General features: G+C 40.8%; 2 protein-coding genes across 2 annotated transcripts; one reads left to right on the plus strand and one right to left on the minus strand.

Annotated features, from left to right (window-relative positions):
- Positions 1–250: 250 nt before the first annotated feature.
- On the minus strand, positions 251–8,263 carry LOC140941335 (arylsulfatase B-like). Its single transcript, XM_073390318.1, has 8 exons — positions 8,161–8,263; positions 6,601–6,760; positions 5,295–5,407; positions 3,976–4,125; positions 3,327–3,575; positions 2,291–2,435; positions 1,565–1,843; positions 251–1,231 (listed from the first exon to the last, which is right to left on the minus strand). The coding sequence occupies exons 1-8, from the start codon at positions 8,260–8,262 to the stop codon at positions 897–899; spliced, it is 1,533 nt and encodes a 510-aa protein (XP_073246419.1). The 5' UTR covers position 8,263; the 3' UTR covers positions 251–896.
- An 863-nt stretch (positions 8,264–9,126) lies between these two features.
- Positions 9,127–18,671, plus strand: LOC140940576 (arylsulfatase B-like). Its single transcript, XM_073389567.1, has 9 exons — positions 9,127–9,238; positions 10,632–10,730; positions 11,543–11,702; positions 12,951–13,063; positions 13,199–13,348; positions 14,039–14,287; positions 14,987–15,131; positions 16,989–17,264; positions 17,742–18,671. Exons 2-9 carry the CDS (start codon positions 10,638–10,640, stop codon positions 18,074–18,076), a joined length of 1,521 nt encoding a protein of 506 aa, XP_073245668.1. The 5' UTR covers positions 9,127–9,238; positions 10,632–10,637; the 3' UTR covers positions 18,077–18,671.
- The last annotated feature ends 1,436 nt before the right edge of the window (positions 18,672–20,107 follow it).

Genomic DNA, 20,107 nt, shown 5'->3' on the forward strand with positions numbered 1-20,107 from the left:
GAACTTTTAAAATCACTGTTGTCGTTGCTGTTGCTCACTGTGGAATTCAGTTCCTGGCAACCTCGCATTGAATTTATCAAAATACACGGCATGCAGCTATTAATTCAAGAACACAAAAAAAAGGAGAACAAAACATTTCCAGACCACTTTAGTTTTGGACCAGGGGTCAATTTAGTAAAATGTTTACAAGTGTAATTTACAAGTGTAGCTATTGTTCTCAGACTCTAAAACAATAGCTACAATTCTAAATTACACTTGTAAACATTTTATTAAATTGACCCCAGGTTCACGCTCCGAAGCCATGTAAAGGTTATTGCGGTTTTTGGATCAGTGTGCAAAGTTAGGGTGTCTCTCTTTACTGTGATGCACGTGTTATTGGTATAAATGTAGTATTAACCCTTAAACTGCAAGTCAGCGCCATTCGGTACAGGATGTATGCTCAATGTTTTATTAACAACATGCAGAGAGGTTAATGATAAACCTTGTCCCCCCTCTCCCTGCCTTGCTGAAGTCTTGATTTACAACTTTAGGAAAATCTTCTCTTCGTCCTTTTTTAGATCAAGTTGTAATCTGACAAAAACCAATGCACCCAGAGCTGTAATTTAAACCAGAGACAATTCTCAATGACCAGGTCTGACCAGGTCTGCCGGTGTGATTTCTAGCATACACCCAAAAACTTGCCTTTCTTATCGGACCTTATGGGTATCATAAGTGGTCGCCTGATTCATAGTTACCAGTCTCGAAAAAACTGACTTCTTGTGCGGAAATGGAAATTTCACAACAACTCCGCGCATTTTTCTTAATCATACAAACCCGAAAACTACGTTATTTGTCTATTCGGTTTGGTCACCTTCAGTTGAAAACCAAGCTATTGTTCGCAGACGCGGAAATTAGTGCTAATCCATCCAAGGGCTCCACACGCCTCCGAAATTATTGGGATTAGCTTTTGGATCCACTGGCTTGTTTCTTGGAGGCACCATGGTGTTTTTGAATTCCTCGAGCCACTGCAGCATTCGGTTCACAACATCGGGGTTGTTCTTTGCTTGGTTGACATACTCGCAAGGATCTTTTTCAACATCAAATAAGCAAGGCTCTGCTTCTTTTGTGCAACTTACTGGGGGACTGGGTGGCTTAGTACAAGTGACGACGGCATTTTTCAACGCTGCAGCTCTGGAAGTTTGATTTGAGGTGTCGAATCCTGGAGGAGGATACCATCCACTCCAAGCTGTAGCTGTGAGGTTAGAAAAGGGCAAAAAGCACTTCAATGAAAATAAGCAGTACATTGTCAATATCTCGGATAGCCAGCGAATTTTTGACGCGGTATGGATTTGATTTAAGCCTCGAAATAGCTTCCTACAATGGTAGAAACCAGTCTGGGTAGAAACACAAAAGACGTCAATAAAACACCCTTAGCAACAAAACAACAACAATAAAAAAAATCATGTTAAAACGACAGTCGGGTCTTCTCACAGCAACAAATGTAATTTTAATCGCTCAACCCATTACTTTGTTGACATTTTTGTTTCTTAAGTTCCCATATAAACAAAGTCTTTGATATACTTACATATATTAACCAGCAGTTTCCAGTTTCTGAACCGGTAAGCTGCAGCACCAGTCATCGGGTCGATGTTGTGAAGAATTTCCAGCCGAGGCGACTCGGTAGCATCAGCGAGTGCACCCCACATGTCAAGGCCGTCAACATTGCGCAGGTCATGAATATCTCCTCCTGCTGCAGAATACAGTGTAGGAAGCCAATCTGTCACGTGCATCAACTGCATGCTCACTCGGCCTGCTGTTTTTGAAATCAGCGGACTGTGCATAAACCCGGCACCACGGACACCTCCTGTTATCAGTTAAAGGAAAAAAATACGTTTAATGGGTTAGCGGGCAGAATAATATGTTATTTGTATTTAATCCCAGCTTTCTTGAATTTATTTGTGGGCCTATAGCTTTTAGCTGTGGTGTACGTGCGATAGACTCTTCCACGGTTTATTCAACTTTTGACTGGGACCACTTAGCAAAAAAATCCGTCAACACGGCTAAAAAGAACGCATTAATTATAAAATTACTAAAGACACTAAGTTTGAGAGTGATTTGTTGCAAACTAAGCAAGATATAGCTACGCTTCATCAAAACTTGAAAAAACAGAAAACAAAAACAACAACAACAACAACAACAAAAAAAACAAAAGGGTCCATGGCATACTCTTCCCAATCTTCCTCGGCCTTCAATCAAAGATGGCGACGGTGGGAAATACTGAGCGCGCGCTCGCTGGCATTGCTTTGCTCACCTTCCCAAAGCGTGTGCTTGATACCCCTCAAAGGAAAGTTACAAGCGCTGTTCATATCAAATCCTGCTGCTGGACCACCGTTATCAGTTGAGAAGACAATAACTGAGTTGTTGTACAAACCGCTGGCTTTAAGTGCATCAACAACCTGATAAGAAATTATCAAAAGACTTCAGGGAATTGTAGATACAAAGGCAGAATGTTCAAGGAGCTAAAATTTGAAATCCAGAATTTCACGGATCATGGATAATAGAAGGACTGAATTAAGGAAACTAGGGGCGCGATCCATTCAACCAAAATTTCCGGAAATTTCGGTCCAAAACTCAATGGATCGGTTCGGTCCAACCGGAAAAGTTTCGGAAAAACGGGTCCACCTTTTGAGGTGGACCACTTTTCCCGGTCGGACCGGTTGGAATTTTGTTTGAATGGATCGCGCCCTAGCTGACGTGATCGGTTCCAACATAGTGGAAAAATGTGACGTCACACCAGCGAGAACCATTCAACTTTACACATGTTCTGCGCTTCAGATTTTTCCCCATATATTTCGACTGGTTTGTGCCACATTTTCGCCATCGTTTCGTCACAAATTTCCACTATGATGGAACCATTCTACGCCATCTTGGAGACCAACCAATCGGTGATGAGAAATCCGTCCACGTGACATAAGTTTCCCATCCAGTCTCACCACTATTGTGATTAGTCAGTCATCTTTCAGTGGCATCGTGTTCCACTCCCTGATTGCCCTTGTAAACTGCCAATCTCCAGTTGTTCAGAAGGTGAATAACCTTATCCACTGGATATTTTTTTAAACCAGTGGATAACTCAATTTGTTTCCCTAGTAAATATCCAATGGATACTAATTCATGGTTCCTCGAAACACAGTTAACGAAGTTAACGAAGCCTGGCACCGTCACTGCTTTTGGTAACTAACAATAGGCTTTAATCCCTTATTACGTGTACAGCCGACCCCTTCCCTAAACAAATGGAGAGGAGGCGGCTGTACACAAGCTAAAGTTGGCATCCATATCGTTTTCCTTACCTTTCCTACGCCCTGATCAAGAGAAGACACCATGGCAGCAAAAATCCTTCTGTTTTCATCTTCAATGTGAGAAAACTTCTTGATTAAACTCGGGGGCGCTTGAAGCGGCTGAATAAAGTTTGCGCTATGAACTGCTTGGAACGGAAGGTACAAAAACAGCGGCTTAGAAGGATCATGCGTCTGAATAATATCCACGGCTTTTTCTGTAAACAGCTCTGTACTGTACTGACCCCACTCTGTCTTTACGGGCTGAGAAAAGGGGAATAATCGTTCAGAGAAGGATACGGAAAGAGACCCACTGGCGATATCGAGGCTGCGCTTGGGACTGGATTAGTCACGCAACGCTCATCTGGGGAGAAGCGTTGCGTGACAACACAAACAACGGCTGTGTAGCAGACCACAGACTGGGCGGTGTTGCCGATCGAAAAATGCTATATTGGAATGCTTGGGGGGGGGGGGGGGGGGGCAAAATTTGACCCAGTTTCTCACACCACCTTGTAGCAGCCAATCAAAATAGTGATATCATACACAAAAGAGTCCCATACTATAGGCCAATACAAACCCGATCCAATCAGCCTGCTGCTATTTAGTCTATTGTCTACTATTTCCTTTCTATTGAAGCAACAGAACTTCTGAATAGCTTACTCACCTCAGTACCATTGCGAAAGTCCAGACCCTGTCCGGATATTGCTAGGTTTGAGTGATCCCAATAATCTTCTTTTCCACCCCAATAACCAAAGAAAGAGTCAAATCCTCTCTTGGTGGGTGTGTAGTCAGTTTGAAAGAATCCAAGGTGCCACTAATAAAAAACATTAGAGAAAAGGAAGATGCAAACAAAATCTCCAGGACCAACCTGTTATGAGGTAACATCTGTGTAATGTGTAATGGGTTCAAATAAACTCTCACAAAATGACACTTACAGTCAACCCACTTAAAGATGGACAGTGCTGTTTGTCCTAACTGTCAGTCTTAAGGTGCTTTCCATTTGTCAGAACTGACTGGCCAGACCATTCCAGTCAGTGAGAATTTCACTTCTAATCAAACTATCCAGTCAGATCCCAAATAGCATGCATGAAGGAAATGGTGTTTCAACAAAAACTCTGAAAAAAAAGCACTTTTTATTGTCAAAATGACTGGTCCGGCTATGATCAGGCCAGCCAGTTCTGACTTTTGGAAAGTGCCCTTAGAGTCTAAGAGGTGTTCTCTTTATTGAGGGAGAGGCGAGAACCAAAACACAGCCAGTAATTCTCAAACTTGGGAAAAATGTAAAAACTGGAACACTGTGATCCACGCAGGGGAACAAAATAATACCCTGGGTGCCAGAGACTTGCATACAAGAAAAACACCTCTGGTACCCAGGGTAGGGAACAAAGAGTCAAGTACTGTACATGCATTTGCTTATGTAATTTGCTTCCCCAAGTTCAAATTTAAAGTGATATATAGATATCCACATTACTGTATTTTTAACTACCCAAACCACCTCTCAAGTCTCCTCTGAAAGTTTGAAAAGTGTCAGTGAGATGCCCGTCTTATATGTAACTGACTGAACAAAAAAAGGGACCGACACCAGGGGTGCAGACAAACCACCAGGGTAGAAAACTTTTGCATAAGCAAATTACAATAAAATTTGACGGGGTAGGAGAAAAACCCACTATAAAAAAAACATAAATCCAAATCTGCTGAACAGACTAAAAAGAGTAGAAAAACTGCGTTGCCTCAAATCACAGCCCATGTTTCCTGAACCTTCCCAAACAAAATGGCACGAAACTTTTGCTTTTCCAACTGGAATTTCCAGTGTTCTAATGTAAATGCTAAGTACCCCCCTTGACCCCTTCATAGAATGAGGTGGCATTGACATTCAGAGAGTTGACAGAATCCGAACTCTTCTGGACCTTTACTCATTGTTAACCTTTCTAAATTCAAATCATCATGGAGGATATGTACTACAAAAACCAAAACCCCAGATACCTTTCCAACTGCATGTGTGGCATATCCCAGCTTTTGAAGATACTGAGGCAAAATAGTCTCATTCAAACCAAGTCCATAGGGTTGAGATATTTGAATAACACTATGTTGCATACCTGGAGACATACATATGTGCAGCATAAAATATACAACAGTGGTAATACAAAAGCAAAGAATAAAATACAGCTGTAGATAAATTCAGCTAACCAAATTTCTGATGTATGGGTAGGTGTTAGTGCATTCTTTGTTTCATTTGAAACACTTTTTGTTAGTGTGTGGGTCACATTTCTGGATTATTTCTAGAAATGTGCACTGTTATTTACACCCATCGCCAATAGATGCGTGTGGGGAAGGTGCCCGAGTAAACTAAGGGAGCCACAAGTGAGCGTGAAGGTAACCATGACAACCCTGTGAGCGGCAACCACTAGGCACCGTCACACTGAGAACCTCAGTGGAAAGTTTTCAGATACTTACCAAGACCCACCCAGAGGGAGGGAGGGGCTGAGCTAGAGCAAAAAGGCTTTGACACAAGCACAAGCAAAGGCCATGCATGCAAAATGACTTGACCTCCGAAGGAGTGCAGCTGTAAAAATACTGGGGCCCTGAAAAAGCCCTAGGCCCGCCCCACATACGATAAGTAACGGAGACCGCTGGCCAGCATTGTCTTGTGTAATTACATTTAGCCATTTTATTACTATTATTATTATTATTATTATTATTATTATTATTATTATTATTATTATTATTATCGTTATTATTTCTTTCTATTATTATTTTTTTCACTTTTCTCTGTTTGATTCAACTGTGCTAATTCATATTATAGTTTGAAAGATTTCTTCCCCCAGAAAGAAGTTTTGACATTAAAGTTATCACTGGTGGTTTATTGTTATTAATGATATCACAAGCAGCACAAGCAAAATGAACCTGCATGAGAATTAATGGGTCAATGGATTAAACATGAGCACCCCATTCTCTAATCAGGGTAGTGATCTAACATTATCTCAGTAAAAAACATGAAGTTTCAGCATGCAAAGAAAGTTGTTTCCTATAGCCTGTGGCTGGTGGATTTTGCAATTAGTGAATCCTGTTCTTAACTTGCCTAAAGGGCAAGTCAGATGTTTTGGGGGAAATTCAATTCATGCTGCTCGTCAAAAATTTTTTGGGGCTACTTAAAGGACTCTTGGGCTAGTACATACTAGCAACAACTTGCCTAAATGGCAAAAACGACTTTCTTTGAACCCTGAAGTTTTAACCTTGATAAAAATCGTAGATCATATGATTTTTTTGTTTAAATTTCATCACCACTTACCGGTATGGATGGGGTATCGACCAGTCATGATAGCACTGCGGGTTGGTGTACATATGTGCTGCACATAATAGTTATTCAGAATGATTCCACTGTTTGCCAGACCATCCAGGTTTGGAGTTGGGATCTGTGGTGAGCCATGAAAACTTACATCATCCCACCCCTAAAAGTAGTCAGAAAACATAAAGACTTGTTAGCAAAATAATAGTGAAATAAAATTATTTTATCACTAGGCTGCCATAGCTGGTTTTTATTTTCCAAAAAAATTATAACTTTACCCCATTTTTTTCATGGAGCTTTGTTGCTCGTTTGCATGCACTCCAATCTCCAACAAATCCATAAGCATACACACTAAACTAAAATTTGTCTTTTACCATTGTTTTCCTTATTCAGCATTTTGAGGGCAGATTCAGTTGTTTTATGTTCAAAGGTGTCCCCCCCTAGAAAACTGGGGCTTAACTCATAACTTCTAGAAATTTTGCCCAAAAACACCATTTCAAACTAGTTGGGTTAATTTTTGGTCACTGTCTGGCCAAAACAAACCAAGACTGCCCAAAACGCTGTTAATAAAATGAGCATTTATATAATGCAGCCTTCTGTTCTTGATGCTACATATCAGCTTGCAAAGACTGTCCATGGGCAGATTTAACAAAATGTCAAGATAGTTTTGTGGGGGAAAAAGTGAAACTGCAGTCTTGATTGACTTTAACATTTCAATTACTCCCTTTCTTCTTCTTTCTTTTTGCTTTTGCTGTACACACTAAGCTTCACTTCCATGGAAAAAGTTTTTGTGAAAACTTTAAGGATCCTAGGATTACATGAAATTAAGTGCAAGTCATAGTGGGTAGAAAGTTCAGCAAGATTTCTCTTAGGAATTATTTTCGAGCCAACTCCAAGTAGTTTGCATTTTTTATCTGACCTGTTTGACTGAAACATGCTCATTCCATTACGGTTTGCACAAGCTTAATGTTAATTAGTTCCCTATAATATATATGATGATATCCCAAGTAATATGTACGAAGGAATGGATGCAAATGGTAGTTCAGGAGTGGATGAGTTAATCACAAATGGGTTTCATTTGCATGTATAAAGCTGCAAACACACTAGTCGGGGGGGGGGGGGGGGGGGAGAGGGGCACTCCCAATAATGACCTATATGAGGAAGCTCCATTCAAGGGACTTTTTTTTTAGGCTATAGGTATTACCGTATATCAAAGGAATTGATGATCATATGGATTAAAAATAAACTGTTTGATTTTTTTTAATCAAATCCCAGCAGTAAACTGTTCAGTAACACTACCTTATTAAAGATAGATGCTAAACCATCTCAGCACATAGTATTATTTCTTATTGCTCTCTCAAGATCTTAAAGGACAAGCCTGGCATCCCTTGAGATTGTGTCCAGATAAAGGCGAGGGGTACATGTACTTGCCAGGAAGTTAACTGATACAAAAGTCATTAGAAATGATAGAACTTTGACCCCAAAGTAGAGGCCTACAGCTGTAGCAAGAAGTAATAGTGTCAAAGCACTGATATAGAAGAGGCTCAAATAAAATAAACTTACCAGATCATCTGCAAGTATAAATATAATATTTGGAGGTTGCTTAGCGTCCTTAGCTGTAGATGCTGCACACAGCATGGCCAACATCGGCACAAACCAAGCCATCTGTGGCTGAAATCAAAAACATTACTTTTCACTGTAAATTTCACAAATTATCGAAAAATTCCAGCTAATCTAAACTATCACATGTCGTGATGCTGATCAAACCAGCCAGTTTTGTGGGATTTCTATATCATGTTTTTGTTGGTCGCGAGTCTTTGGATGTTCGTTACTGTTTTCTGTCCAAAGCATGGCGTGACAGGCGACGTTTGACGTTATACCATCTTGACCTTTCATACGGCTTTTGAGGAAAATCTCCACGCGTTATTTGGGTCTGCTGCTTCTAGAGCTGAAATACACTTCAACATTATCTTGTCGACGATTTTGTGAAATTTACTGAGAATATAGGACTGCCGGCCATTTAGTGTTTTGAAAACCTTGACCGGCAGACGAGCTGAAAAAAGTTCTAAGTGTCACAAAACATGGTTTCGTCCTCTGAGCCCAGCGTAAACCAAACACTAGACTTGAGATCTGTAAAGCATTTCAGGATGTTTGACTTTTCTAAATCGACACATGATAGTTTAGATTAGCTAGAATCTTTCGATTTTGTGAAATTTACTGAGATTGTAGGACTGCCGGCCATTTAGTGTTTAGGAAACCTTGACCGGTTACCGGCCTTATTAAAAAATCCAGATTCTTATACGCATTAAATGAGGGGTGGCACTGGTAAATTTAAGTGTAAAGGTTAATCACTATTCCAGTATGCAAAAGAACGCAACGAATGTCTTATTTTCGTACCTGGTAACTTGTGGAAATGAGAACTTTCATCGCAACACTCAGCTGCACCAGTACCCTAAAAGGCCGAGTAAAGGAAACCAGAGGAAAATCATCAAGAGGTGAAAAACACATGTCAGCTTCCAGTCCTCGCGCGTTGGACATGTGATTAAGACATGTGACTGGTGTGTGACTTTGTCACTTACATGATGTTCTTCTGCGGCAAACTTCGCTACTCAAGAAAGAATTAAAAACTGTCACAGATAAGGTAAGACGTTCGGAATTGGAAGTTTTAGCAGGTAAAGCTTTGTATTAACTGCAGTTTGTGGAGAAAAGGAAGGAGGTCGTCATATATCAGCCCGCCACTATACATGCGTGCGTTCTGGCATTCTTTCCTAACTTGTTGACTAAGATCTTGTAGACTGAACTACAAACACATCCCAAACAAATAATGGTGAACTCAATCCAAATTGATGTTTATTTATGTGCTTCAAGCAGTCAGCTATAACATGCTACACCTGGCCCAAGGGCAAGGTTCAGTTGTTCGAAAGTGGGTTAAATCCTAACCTCAGTGGCTTAATCCCAGGATAAATTTTAATCGCAGGTTTGTTGCGGTGTTCAAACACCGGTTAGCTCAAACCTCGGGTTGAACAGCGGCCTTGTCACAGTTTACAGTCTATTAAAACGACAACAGAAAGGACTCACAGATTGCTCAGACAAATGATAAGAATTAAAAATTTTACAATCGAAGAACTAAGGGCAAGCTACAGGTTTCAAAGCAGGTCAATCCTCCTCCAGTTCTTTTTTGTTTTTTTTCAAAAGTTTGTGAATTCAATAAACTTTGCAGAAGAAATGAAGATTCCTCCACTTCCCTTGGACTTCGCCGATAAAGTCTCTTCTCCACTAGCTCGTACAGCGTTGTGTCTCTGTTGTTGGTGTCCAATTGTTTTGCCTTTCGTTTGTCACACTGTTTGTCAACCTACTTTGGGAAACATGCAAGTTTTCTTCCATTTTCTCGGTTGAAAAGGCAATTTCCTAGGCACTGAAATTATTAATTTTTTTCTGGGATCCTCCACCGACGTCGTTTTAGGACGTAACAAATCAAGAGGTGTTATGGGATGCTAAACGCAAGTTAGTTGTGGTAAAATAAGTTAACAAACCTGCGGTTAAGAAAGTTAACCTCTGGTTAGGCTTAACCCAAGGTTAATTTAACCCATGTTTCGAACAACCTGGCCTTGGAGGATAATCGTGAGAGGTCACTCGCGAGCTGCACACGGAAGGAGACGTGACAGCAAGTGATGTGGAAAGAAAGGGAAAGTTCTCAACGATCTTTGATCAATTTTTATTTCTACCCCAGAAACTGTATGAAACTGAAAAGTATAAAAACCTTCACCAGAAACAAGAAATGTGACAGCCCGCTGTCTTTAGGCCAGGTACATGTATGATATAGCATTCTAAAGAGGGCGAAATATTTGCTATTTCATCAAAAACTAGACTAAGAATTTATTTTCTCTTAAAAGTGGGATCTTAATTACCTCGAGACCTGGGCAACACATGTCCATATTTCCCCACCCCCCACCCTGGACTGCAACTAAGTTTCAGTTGTATGGTGTGGGCCTGAATGAAAACTGACCATGACTAATTACAACTTTTGTTTTCAGTCACCGATGGTTTGGTTAGTGCTGGTGTTGGCCTTGCTGTCTGCAGCATCTGCAGCTGATCAGCCACCAAATATTATATTTATACTTGCTGATGATCTGGTGAGGTTGCATTTCTTTTGCTTTTTTTTCATGTAAATATGTTCTTGGAGGGGGACTTTTGCTGCTGTCAGTGAAACATCTGCCAACTTCTCAACATTTTATTTTAGTTGTACTATTAATTAAAAACCACAGAAATCAAGGCCTTTGCCATCTGCTACTTTGGTTATCCTGCCTACTATAACAAAAAAATTTGACTAGGCTACCTTTATTTTGAGAAACATGATTTTCACAGTTTACATTTTTGTAATTCCAGCATTTAAGACATCCCTCTAATATCAAAGTTTTGAGGTCCAAAATTTATTCCTGTGAAATGCATTTTGCAGTATTTTCTTCGGACTCTCAGACACATTTTACAGAAGCCTCAAGGTATTTACACTGTGAAAATTTTCAGAAAAACCTGGGTCAGAAAAAAAAATGGTTAAGGCAGCGTCAAACAGTGTAATTTTAGCCCAAAAGAAAATAAAAAGCAAAACAAAACAAAACAAAAGCAAACAACTGAAAAACAAACAAACAAATTAAGACAGGGATGAATACTACTTTTCATGTCGTTATAAAAATATGAAAAGCGCTCAAGCAGTTGTGTTGTTGGTAGGGTATTAAATGAAAGTATAAATATTAAATTTGTTATAGGCAACTAGGCACTATTGATTCTATCAATTAGCTGCTCAGTGTATGTCATTATTCAATGTCATCCTGTGAGCAGATTGTCTATTTAAACTCTTCTGTAAATAGAGATTATTACACAAAGCATAAAATACGAGATTAATTTTACAGAGATATTTACATTTGTTATTTTTTAAATGCTTTTATAGGGCTGGGATGATGTAAGTTTTCATGGCTCACCGCAGATCCCAACTCCAAATTTGGATGGTCTGGCAAACAATGGAATCATTCTCAATAACTATTATGTGCAGCACATATGTACACCAACCCGCAGTGCCATCATGACTGGTCGATACCCCATCCATACAGGTAGTATCGATGTTCAGTGAATCCTGTATATAACGAAGGGCCAAGGAAGTGGCAAAATATTATTTGCTACATGTATAACAAGGTTTCATTGTGTTTTACTGTATTACAGGGGTAAAGAACACCTTTTGTTATATTGAGGACTTCGTTATATCGAGGCTCCATGGTGGTCAAAAGCAGGTCTTAGTTGTTCAAAAACAAATCATCATTGATGTTAAAGATGCTGAAAATGTCGAAATTAACCAATGATTAGGCCTAATGGGTAGTTACATTTTTTTCTTATTTGAAGGTTTATTAACTTGAGGGTAAAATTCCATTGTTTTAATGAAGTGTAGTTTAAGGTCTGGTTAGTTTACGATGACTATAGCTCGTAGTTAGCATCCCAAAATACTCAAGATAGCTGTGATCACTAAATTGAACCTCTGAATGAGGATTAAACATTATTAAACTTAAACCTCCAATAAAAGTTATCCTTGGGCTCACACTGTTGGCTATTCAGCCATAGATAAATTATTAACCTGCTTTCAAACAACCAAGGTCAGGGAGCTCTTAGATCTATGTTAACTTTGTATTGGCTTGTAGCAGTAAGTTAACTTGGTCACAGCTCTTGGATATTTAGGATTAAGACTACTATGTTGGTCTTCTTTGGGACAAAGTAAAATGCTTGCCCTTGCCCTTACTTCAATTGCTGAGCTATTTTATAATTATTGGAAAACTCTATTCGTGGGACTGTAGGAGCAAACAAATCCTTCCAAACATTTATGGATTTAGGGCGAAGATCATCGCTAGTTATATAACAGAAAAAAAAATCTGCAACATAGAATTCTGTAAAAGAAAGTGGATATTGATGCATTATTTAAGTTAACTGTCCTAACTCAGTATTATTTCATTACCCTGTTGTCCTTTTTTCTAATTTCTTTTAGCCTTGTAATAATTAAACAATTAATTTTGCTTTGCTTTGTTGATGTCCATTGTTAAAATGTTTTTTTGTAGTGCTGTAAATGTAAATCTCATGTGATTATCAATAAATAAATTTTTTAAAAAAATGAGAAAATTAAATTGTTGGTGTATGTTTGTATTAAGCGTGAAATGTACATGTTAATAAAGGTGTTTGTCTCACTGAAATTGTTAACAGCAGTAGCCTTTAGTACCACTAATAAAAATCCTTCTCAGTCCTTTTACTCTTGATTGTTTTAAGCCATAACTCAGTAAGACCAGATTTTATTCTTTGTGTTGATATAACTACTCTAGGTATGCAGCACAGTGTTATTCTAGCTGCTCAACCCTATGGACTTGGTTTAGATGAGACTCTTTTGCCTCAGCATCTTCAAAAGCTGGGGTATGCCACACATGCAGTTGGAAAGGTATCTGGAGTTAAACCATATTTGTTCAATTAAGGGCTGGGGTATTTATTAAATTTTTAGTGTTTCCAAGGCAGAGGGCAGCATTTGTTTCAAAATCACATTATTTTCTTCAATCACTGTATTTTCTTTTTTCAGTGGCACCTTGGATTCTTTCAAACTGACTACACTCCAACAAAAAGAGGATTTGACTCTTTCTTTGGGTATTATTGCGGAAAAGAAGATTACTGGGATCACTCAAACAGGGAGGTAGATGGATGGGGACTGGACCTCCGTAATGGCACAGAGGTGAGTAAAAACAGTGGACCATGGTAAAACAATAGCAGGAAGCATACTCATTGATATACAATGCATTTAGAGGACTCTTTTGCATAAATTGTGTTGATTTATTCCTCCGGGATGGGCTAGGCCCTTGCCCAGATCACCCTCGAGTCATTCTTTTAAAAGCTTTGAGTGTGAGTAGCCAACCTAACCCAACCTCACTCAAGTTGAGCCAAGAAGAAAGTGCACCATAGATTATGAAAGAAACACCTATAATGTGGAAATGACCTAATGGAATGTAAACTGCAACCCTTAGAGAGATCACTTGCTGGTGAATGCAACCACACGGAATGTTTTTGGAATTTGGCTGGCAATGAGCCATTCAGATCTAATACTGCTCTGAAAATTGAATGGCAAGTATTGTCATGGTTTTAAGACAAAAATTTTGAATGCAACAAAGGAGTTAAAGAAGTCTTCATCTGAATGATTTTATCTTCTTTGAGTTTCTTAATGATGATAAAGATGATGTTGTTGATGATAAGGATGATGTTGATCAGTGATGATGATGATGAAGGTGAATATGACGGTGTTGACAGTGATAACTTTGTTGCACGTTTTATAGCCACTCTTTAAAACTAAATGCAAAGTAGTTGTGACTGTGTGATCTATCCGTCGCTTTCCTCTGAACATCGTTTTTTCTTTTTCCTCATTCTTCAGCCTGTGTGGACAGAGTGGGGCCAGTACAGTACAGAGCTGTTTACAGAAAAAGCCGTGGATATAATTCAGACGCATGATCCTTCGAAGCCGCTGTTTTTGTACCTTCCGTTCCAAGCAGTTCATAGCGCAAACTACATCCAGCCACTTCAAGCACCTCCAGATGATATCAAGAAATTTTCCCACATAGAGGATGAAAACAGAAGGATTTTTGCTGCCATGGTGTCACAACTCGACCAGGGTGTAGGGAAGGTAGGGGGAAATGGTGCAGATTTCTACTCAGGTTAAGGTAACAGTCACTCTTTACTACTGTATGTAAGCGTGATTTCAGAGAGGATAGCTGCAGTCATAATTTTTGTCTTTGTCAGCTTGTGTTAACCTTTGGCATTTGAGGTGGCTGTGTTCTGTTCCGTTTGAATTTATGAAGCAAAGTCTTTTTTTTTAATAGTGACATTTTCATCGCCGTCGCCAGCGTCGATGCTAAGAGGGAGTTTTAGCAACGACGACGGCGACGGCAGCGAGACCGTCAAAACAGCAATGGGTTTATTAAGCAAAACAACAGGTTTGCACGTGCATCACGCTTTTCTGTACATTTCTTTGCCGTTACTGCACGACTACGACGTGAAAATGCCTAATTTCACGTTTTATGGAGGACGTAAACAAGCGACGGCGAAAGTTTCTTTCTCTTTCTTAACTTGAATGCGGTCCCCAAGAAATCAACTCTAGAGAAATTTGCCAACTTTAGACATTTTCAGTGAATTGGAATAAACGCTAAACAGTTTGAAAAACGCCGATTCATTTTAAAAGTGACGTTTTAGCTGCCGTCGTCGTCGTCGATGCTAAAACTCCCTAAGGTTCTCTATTGACAGTTTCACCACAAAACCCTAGTAGCCACTGACTCCCGGCAACCATGCTGCCTTCTATTCATCGCACTCACTTCTTTAATCTTAGGTTGTTGACGCACTAAAATCCACTGGTTTGTACAACAACTCTGTGATTGTTTTCTCAACTGATAACGGTGGTCCAGCAGCCGGGTTTGATATGAACAGCGCTTGTAACTACCCTCTGAGAGGCGTCAAGGCCACACTCTGGGAAGGTATGGAAAACCACTGACTAAAGTTGCTGTTTTAGTAACCTCAGGATTGTTAAACTTGCGAAGTGAAAAGGAAAAAACAATTTCCCTGTACTTTAAAAGTAAGGTACAATGGGTAAAGGCGCACACGAGCCAAAGGCGCACACGGCTGGAGCTTATTGCCGGTTTCCGTAGCATGAAGTATGCATAGGAGTATTGCTGCTTCCCCCTGTGCCGGATTCTAGCCCATCGCAAGGTTACCCCCAAACAGTATGTCGCCGGTACCCATTTAAACACCTGGATGAAGTAAAAAAGTGGAGTAAAGTTCCTTATCTAAAGGCGAGGCTTGAACCCTGGACCTCCAAATCTAAAGTTCGAAGTGTTAGCCGCCTCCCCGTGCCTTAAAAGTAATGTTCTTTTATTACACTGACTGTATTAGGTTAAGTTCACACTATAAGGAGGAGCTAACCATACCGGATAGGGCTTCTGTTCCCACATATGAACGGTAATTCTAACAGAGCTAAAGTGGAGGTTTACTGGTCATCTCGCCCCAAGTCATTTCGCCCCGGTTACATAGCCCCTTATTCTAGAACGAGGAATATTACATTTGAAGCGTGCTTGCTTCGGTTTATGGCTTAAGAACTAGGAATGTTACATTTGAAGGGCACTTGTTTTGCTTGCTGGCTTATAGAACAAGGAATATAACATTTGAAGCGCGCTAAATGACTCGAAAATGGGGGTCTAAGTAACCGGGGCGAAATGACCAGAGTCACATATCGGATAGGTGTTTATGCTACATACCAGACCGCTTTTCGTGTCAGAACGAAAACCTGTCCGGTATATTGTGATCATAGCCTAAGAGAATTATTTTTGGGTGTTCATGTTCTCAATCACTCATAACCTTTGAGGTGGTCTCCTTCGCAGTTGCTCGTAGTATTGCGGCCGGAGTCATGCAATGTTCCTTCCCCCTCCCCACGCGTGGGAGCGGGGAACATTGCGTGACTCCCTCCGAGCGGCTGCGAAGTAGGTAACCTTTGAGGAGGTTGTTAGGGAAAATTCAATGTGGTAACCTTACTGAGATAACTCAAAAAGGCAGGAGTACCCAACGACCCGTTTTTGACAAAATGTATCATGCAATGTCGCAAACACTAGCAGAGTATTTCTACATCAATCTATTATAATATTGAACTTTCATGGAGAAAACTATCCGCTCTTCACTGTCAGTGAGCAAGAAGCGCCGAGAACAAATCCAGCTAGCGCCCAGGGCGGAAGTTGAAGTTAGCCGCCTCCGGATTGCAAGTCCAGCGATCAAAATTAATGCCGATAGCGAGCATCACCAGCCTAGTCCCTAGACATTCTCGGCTCGTTCAAACATGGACTCTAGTTCAATTCCTGTCGGGGACTTAGATTTTTTCTTTTTGCCGTGTTCGTGACATGTTAATCACATCATTTCTCATTTCTTCACCGAGCTTCAAAGTTACCATTATTCTTTATTCATTGCGCACATGATGATTTCGACATTGCCATTCCTAGCAGTACGCAGGACGCGTGTCATGGCACGAACCTTGTATATGGCCCAGCTCTCCACGAGTCCTTCGCAGCTCAGTGGTTAGAGCATCTGACCAGTGTACAGAAGGCCATTTGTTCAATTCCTGTCGGGGACTCAGATTTTTTCTTTGTCCCATGCTCGCGCGTGTTATGTTGATCACATCATTTCTCATGGACTCTATTGTGAGCCGAGTGAGACCAGCTGTTCTGTCGCCCACATTTTCCCAGACTACACGCGGACAACGGGGCGAGAGAGAACCCCCTGGGGACTTGGCTGGAGTATCACGTGACTAGACGCCACTGAACCTGCATTTTTTTCGTTAATTACAACAGGTGGTGTCCGTGGTGTAGGATTCTTACACAGTCCCCTGTTTACCTATGGGCCGCGTACGGCCATGGAACTTATGCACGTGACCGACTGGCTCCCTACCCTGTATTATGCAGCGGGAGGAAACATTAGTGACCTGCAAAATATTGATGGGGTTAACATGTGGGACGCACTCACTCAAGCCACTGAGTCACCTCGTCAGGTTATTCTTCACAACATCGACCCATTTAGCGGAGCTGCAGCCATAAGATACAGGAACTGGAAACTTCTTGTTAACATATGTGAGCAAACAGAAAATTACATATATAACATATTCTAAAATGGAGGCGATTTTTATTCTTTTGCTTTAATGGTAACTGGCCCTCGATGCCTCGGTTCAAAGTAAAATTTATTTGCATTCTGCAAGTCTAAGCAAGGCAAAGAGGGCTAATTAGCATTAAAATTAAAAGGAAAGTAACCTTGCCACCATTTTGAGATATGGTGTATTTCGTTAAGCCTCCAAATAAGTTAAACCATAGATTGCCTATCTATTTATATGCAATTGTTCTGTTAACAGTGAGGTGATTAATTTATTCCCTCTCTTAGTCATAGACCCCTGGTAATTTCTAAGAGGCTTGGGCCTTGGGGAGCTTTCTTGGTGCTCCAAGAGAGCTTGGGTTGGGGCTACTGCATTCAATTTTATGGCCATTCGGTTTTTAGCGCTGTGACAAACGTACACTGAAGTGATTATAAAATTTTGTCCTATTGTCATCTCACAGCTACAGCTTGGAGTGGATGGTATGCTCCTCCAGGACTCGGCATCTCAAATCAAACTTCCAGAGCTGCGACGTTGAAAAATGCCGCCGTTAGTTGCGGTAAGCCACCCAGCCCCCCAGTCGAATGCACAGAACAGGCAGGTCCTTGCTTGTTTGATGTTGAAGACGACCCTTGCGAGTATGTGAACCAAGCAAAGAACAACCCCGATTTGGTGAACCAAATGTTGCAGCAGCTCGAGAAATTCAAACAAACCATGGTGCCCCCGAGAAACAAGCCATTTGACCCAAAAGCTAATCCTGACAATTTCGGAGGCGTGTGGAGCCCTTGGATGGACTAGGCACTATTTTCTTTTCATCGAAGCATAGTTTTAGAGTACTGGGGTCGTCTTAAAATAATTGACTCTAAACTAAAACTAGCGATAGATGTAAATCAACGGGTAGCAAACTCCCCTATGACATAAGGGTGGATCGAAGGTAGACCTTCGAATCTCTGTGCGCGGGGTGACAGATTTTTAGCAACTCCACTGGTGAATTTAAATTTGTGTGTTTCCACTCCACCGGCGACGCAGCTCCCAGGTTCCTTTTAAATGAAGAATGTAGTTGTTACGTATAGTTTTACGAACGCACAATCAATGCTGTTCAAGTGTAAAACAAGAGGCGTGGCCATCCCCGTTTCACACTTAAAAAGGCGTGTAAAGTAAAGGAAATTTAATTTTGTTGAACGGATTCAAAATCGTCTGATGTAGATCTTTTCATTCTTGCACTTAAAGTTGGGGCCCGTCAGATTTAGAGGTACTCATGACACATGTGAATTATTAGGGAGTTTGTGAAGCACAGATCGTAGGTAATGGTAACTTAGCTGTTCTGAATTGCACATGTAAGCCTTTGGTTTAAATGTTGTGATTTTTATTAAAAAAAAATTTTCAAGACTGATACCTAGAGTTCTACAACCAGCCTTTGTTTAAATTATTTCAGTGCTGTGTTTTGTTATTATGGTTTGTTTGTTTGATTGTTATTCGATTCTATCTCGGTTCAAAGTAGCCAGCGCCAAGCGCGAGACAATTAGAAAGGTAATCTCCGTATGTCTATCAGAACGATTAACAGTGCTACACGTTTTGATATTAGGCTGATTTAGCAACAGAAAGGGAACGTTAGTTGACGTCGGGAAAGCGCGCGGAAAGGATTAAACACGACTTCCGATGCTCAATTTGCCGCTCTGACATTGGTCAAGCCAGTTGCTTGATTTGCGCACGCCGTCATCAACTGACGTTCCCGTCCTGTCGCTAAATCAGCCTAATAGTCCACCTGAACGATTTTAGCCCTCGTAACAGGCGCTTATGAGCCAAGCGGGGTGAGGGGAAAGAAGGGTAGGATAAGCCTTCATTCTCCTTATCCTTATAGCGTAGTCCCATTGCAATAGAAACTAGAAAGCTATCGATGCGAGAAAATGTGAGTAGTCTTGACGTCCGCGTAATTCCGGCCGTCCGTGCAGACGCAGGGGGAGGGGGGATGAGCCTTACCTTAGCAAGGGAGAGAAAAGGGAGGCGACCAATGGCGTTGCTCCGGTAAAAACCTTGCAGTGTTTTTCAAAGTGTTTGACTTGAAAGTTTTGCTTTCTGCTTGGTCAGACTAGGACAAATAACCGGAGTTCCTGTTTTGAGTTGTTTAAAGTTCGCGCCCCTGACAAACGCTTAAGAAAACGACTCAAGGCGCCACGGAATCATAGTCCTTGAAAGAAAGTCCTTGTATTTATGTATTTTTTAAATTATTTTTTTGTTTTAATGAAACTTTACGTTGCGCGTACATTTTCCAGTTGCTTTAAAACAATTGAAGAGAGGGAGCACCCTCGAAACGCCTGGTTTCCCTCCTTTTTCAACGTTGATAAGAGCGAGCTGGTTTTGGAACTAAAGTTCTGGAGGTAAGAGCACCAAATGAATCGGTATGGTCCATTATATTTCTGGCTAGCCAGGAACGGGCAGAGTGCCAAAAAAGTTTAGGTGTTCACATAGTGGAGTAGCTTGAATTTCAGACGATTACTTCGAGTCGTTTTGACTCCCTCCGTAACGTCTGAATCTCCTTTCAGGAGAGATCAGGAAGAGACGTCTAGCATTCTTGACACCAGAGCTTGAGTCGCAAAAAAAGCAGAGCTCTGGTGACACAGGGCGCAGAGAAATTATTCGTGGTCTTGACTCCAGTGAAATTTAGCCTGGGACGAGGCTCTGCGATGGGAAAAGCGCAAAAAACGGCATGAAGCTCGGCTCGCTTAGCTCGCTGAATTTTTTTTTTTGCCCTTTCGATTTTTCTTTTTTCACCTGTTTTTTTCCACTGCGGAGCCTGCAGCCAGATTAAGTTAAATTTTGCAGTTGATA

Source organism: Porites lutea, chromosome 6 (assembly GCF_958299795.1).
Source record: "Porites lutea chromosome 6, jaPorLute2.1, whole genome shotgun sequence".
Classification (NCBI taxonomy): domain Eukaryota; kingdom Metazoa; phylum Cnidaria; class Anthozoa; order Scleractinia; family Poritidae; genus Porites; species Porites lutea.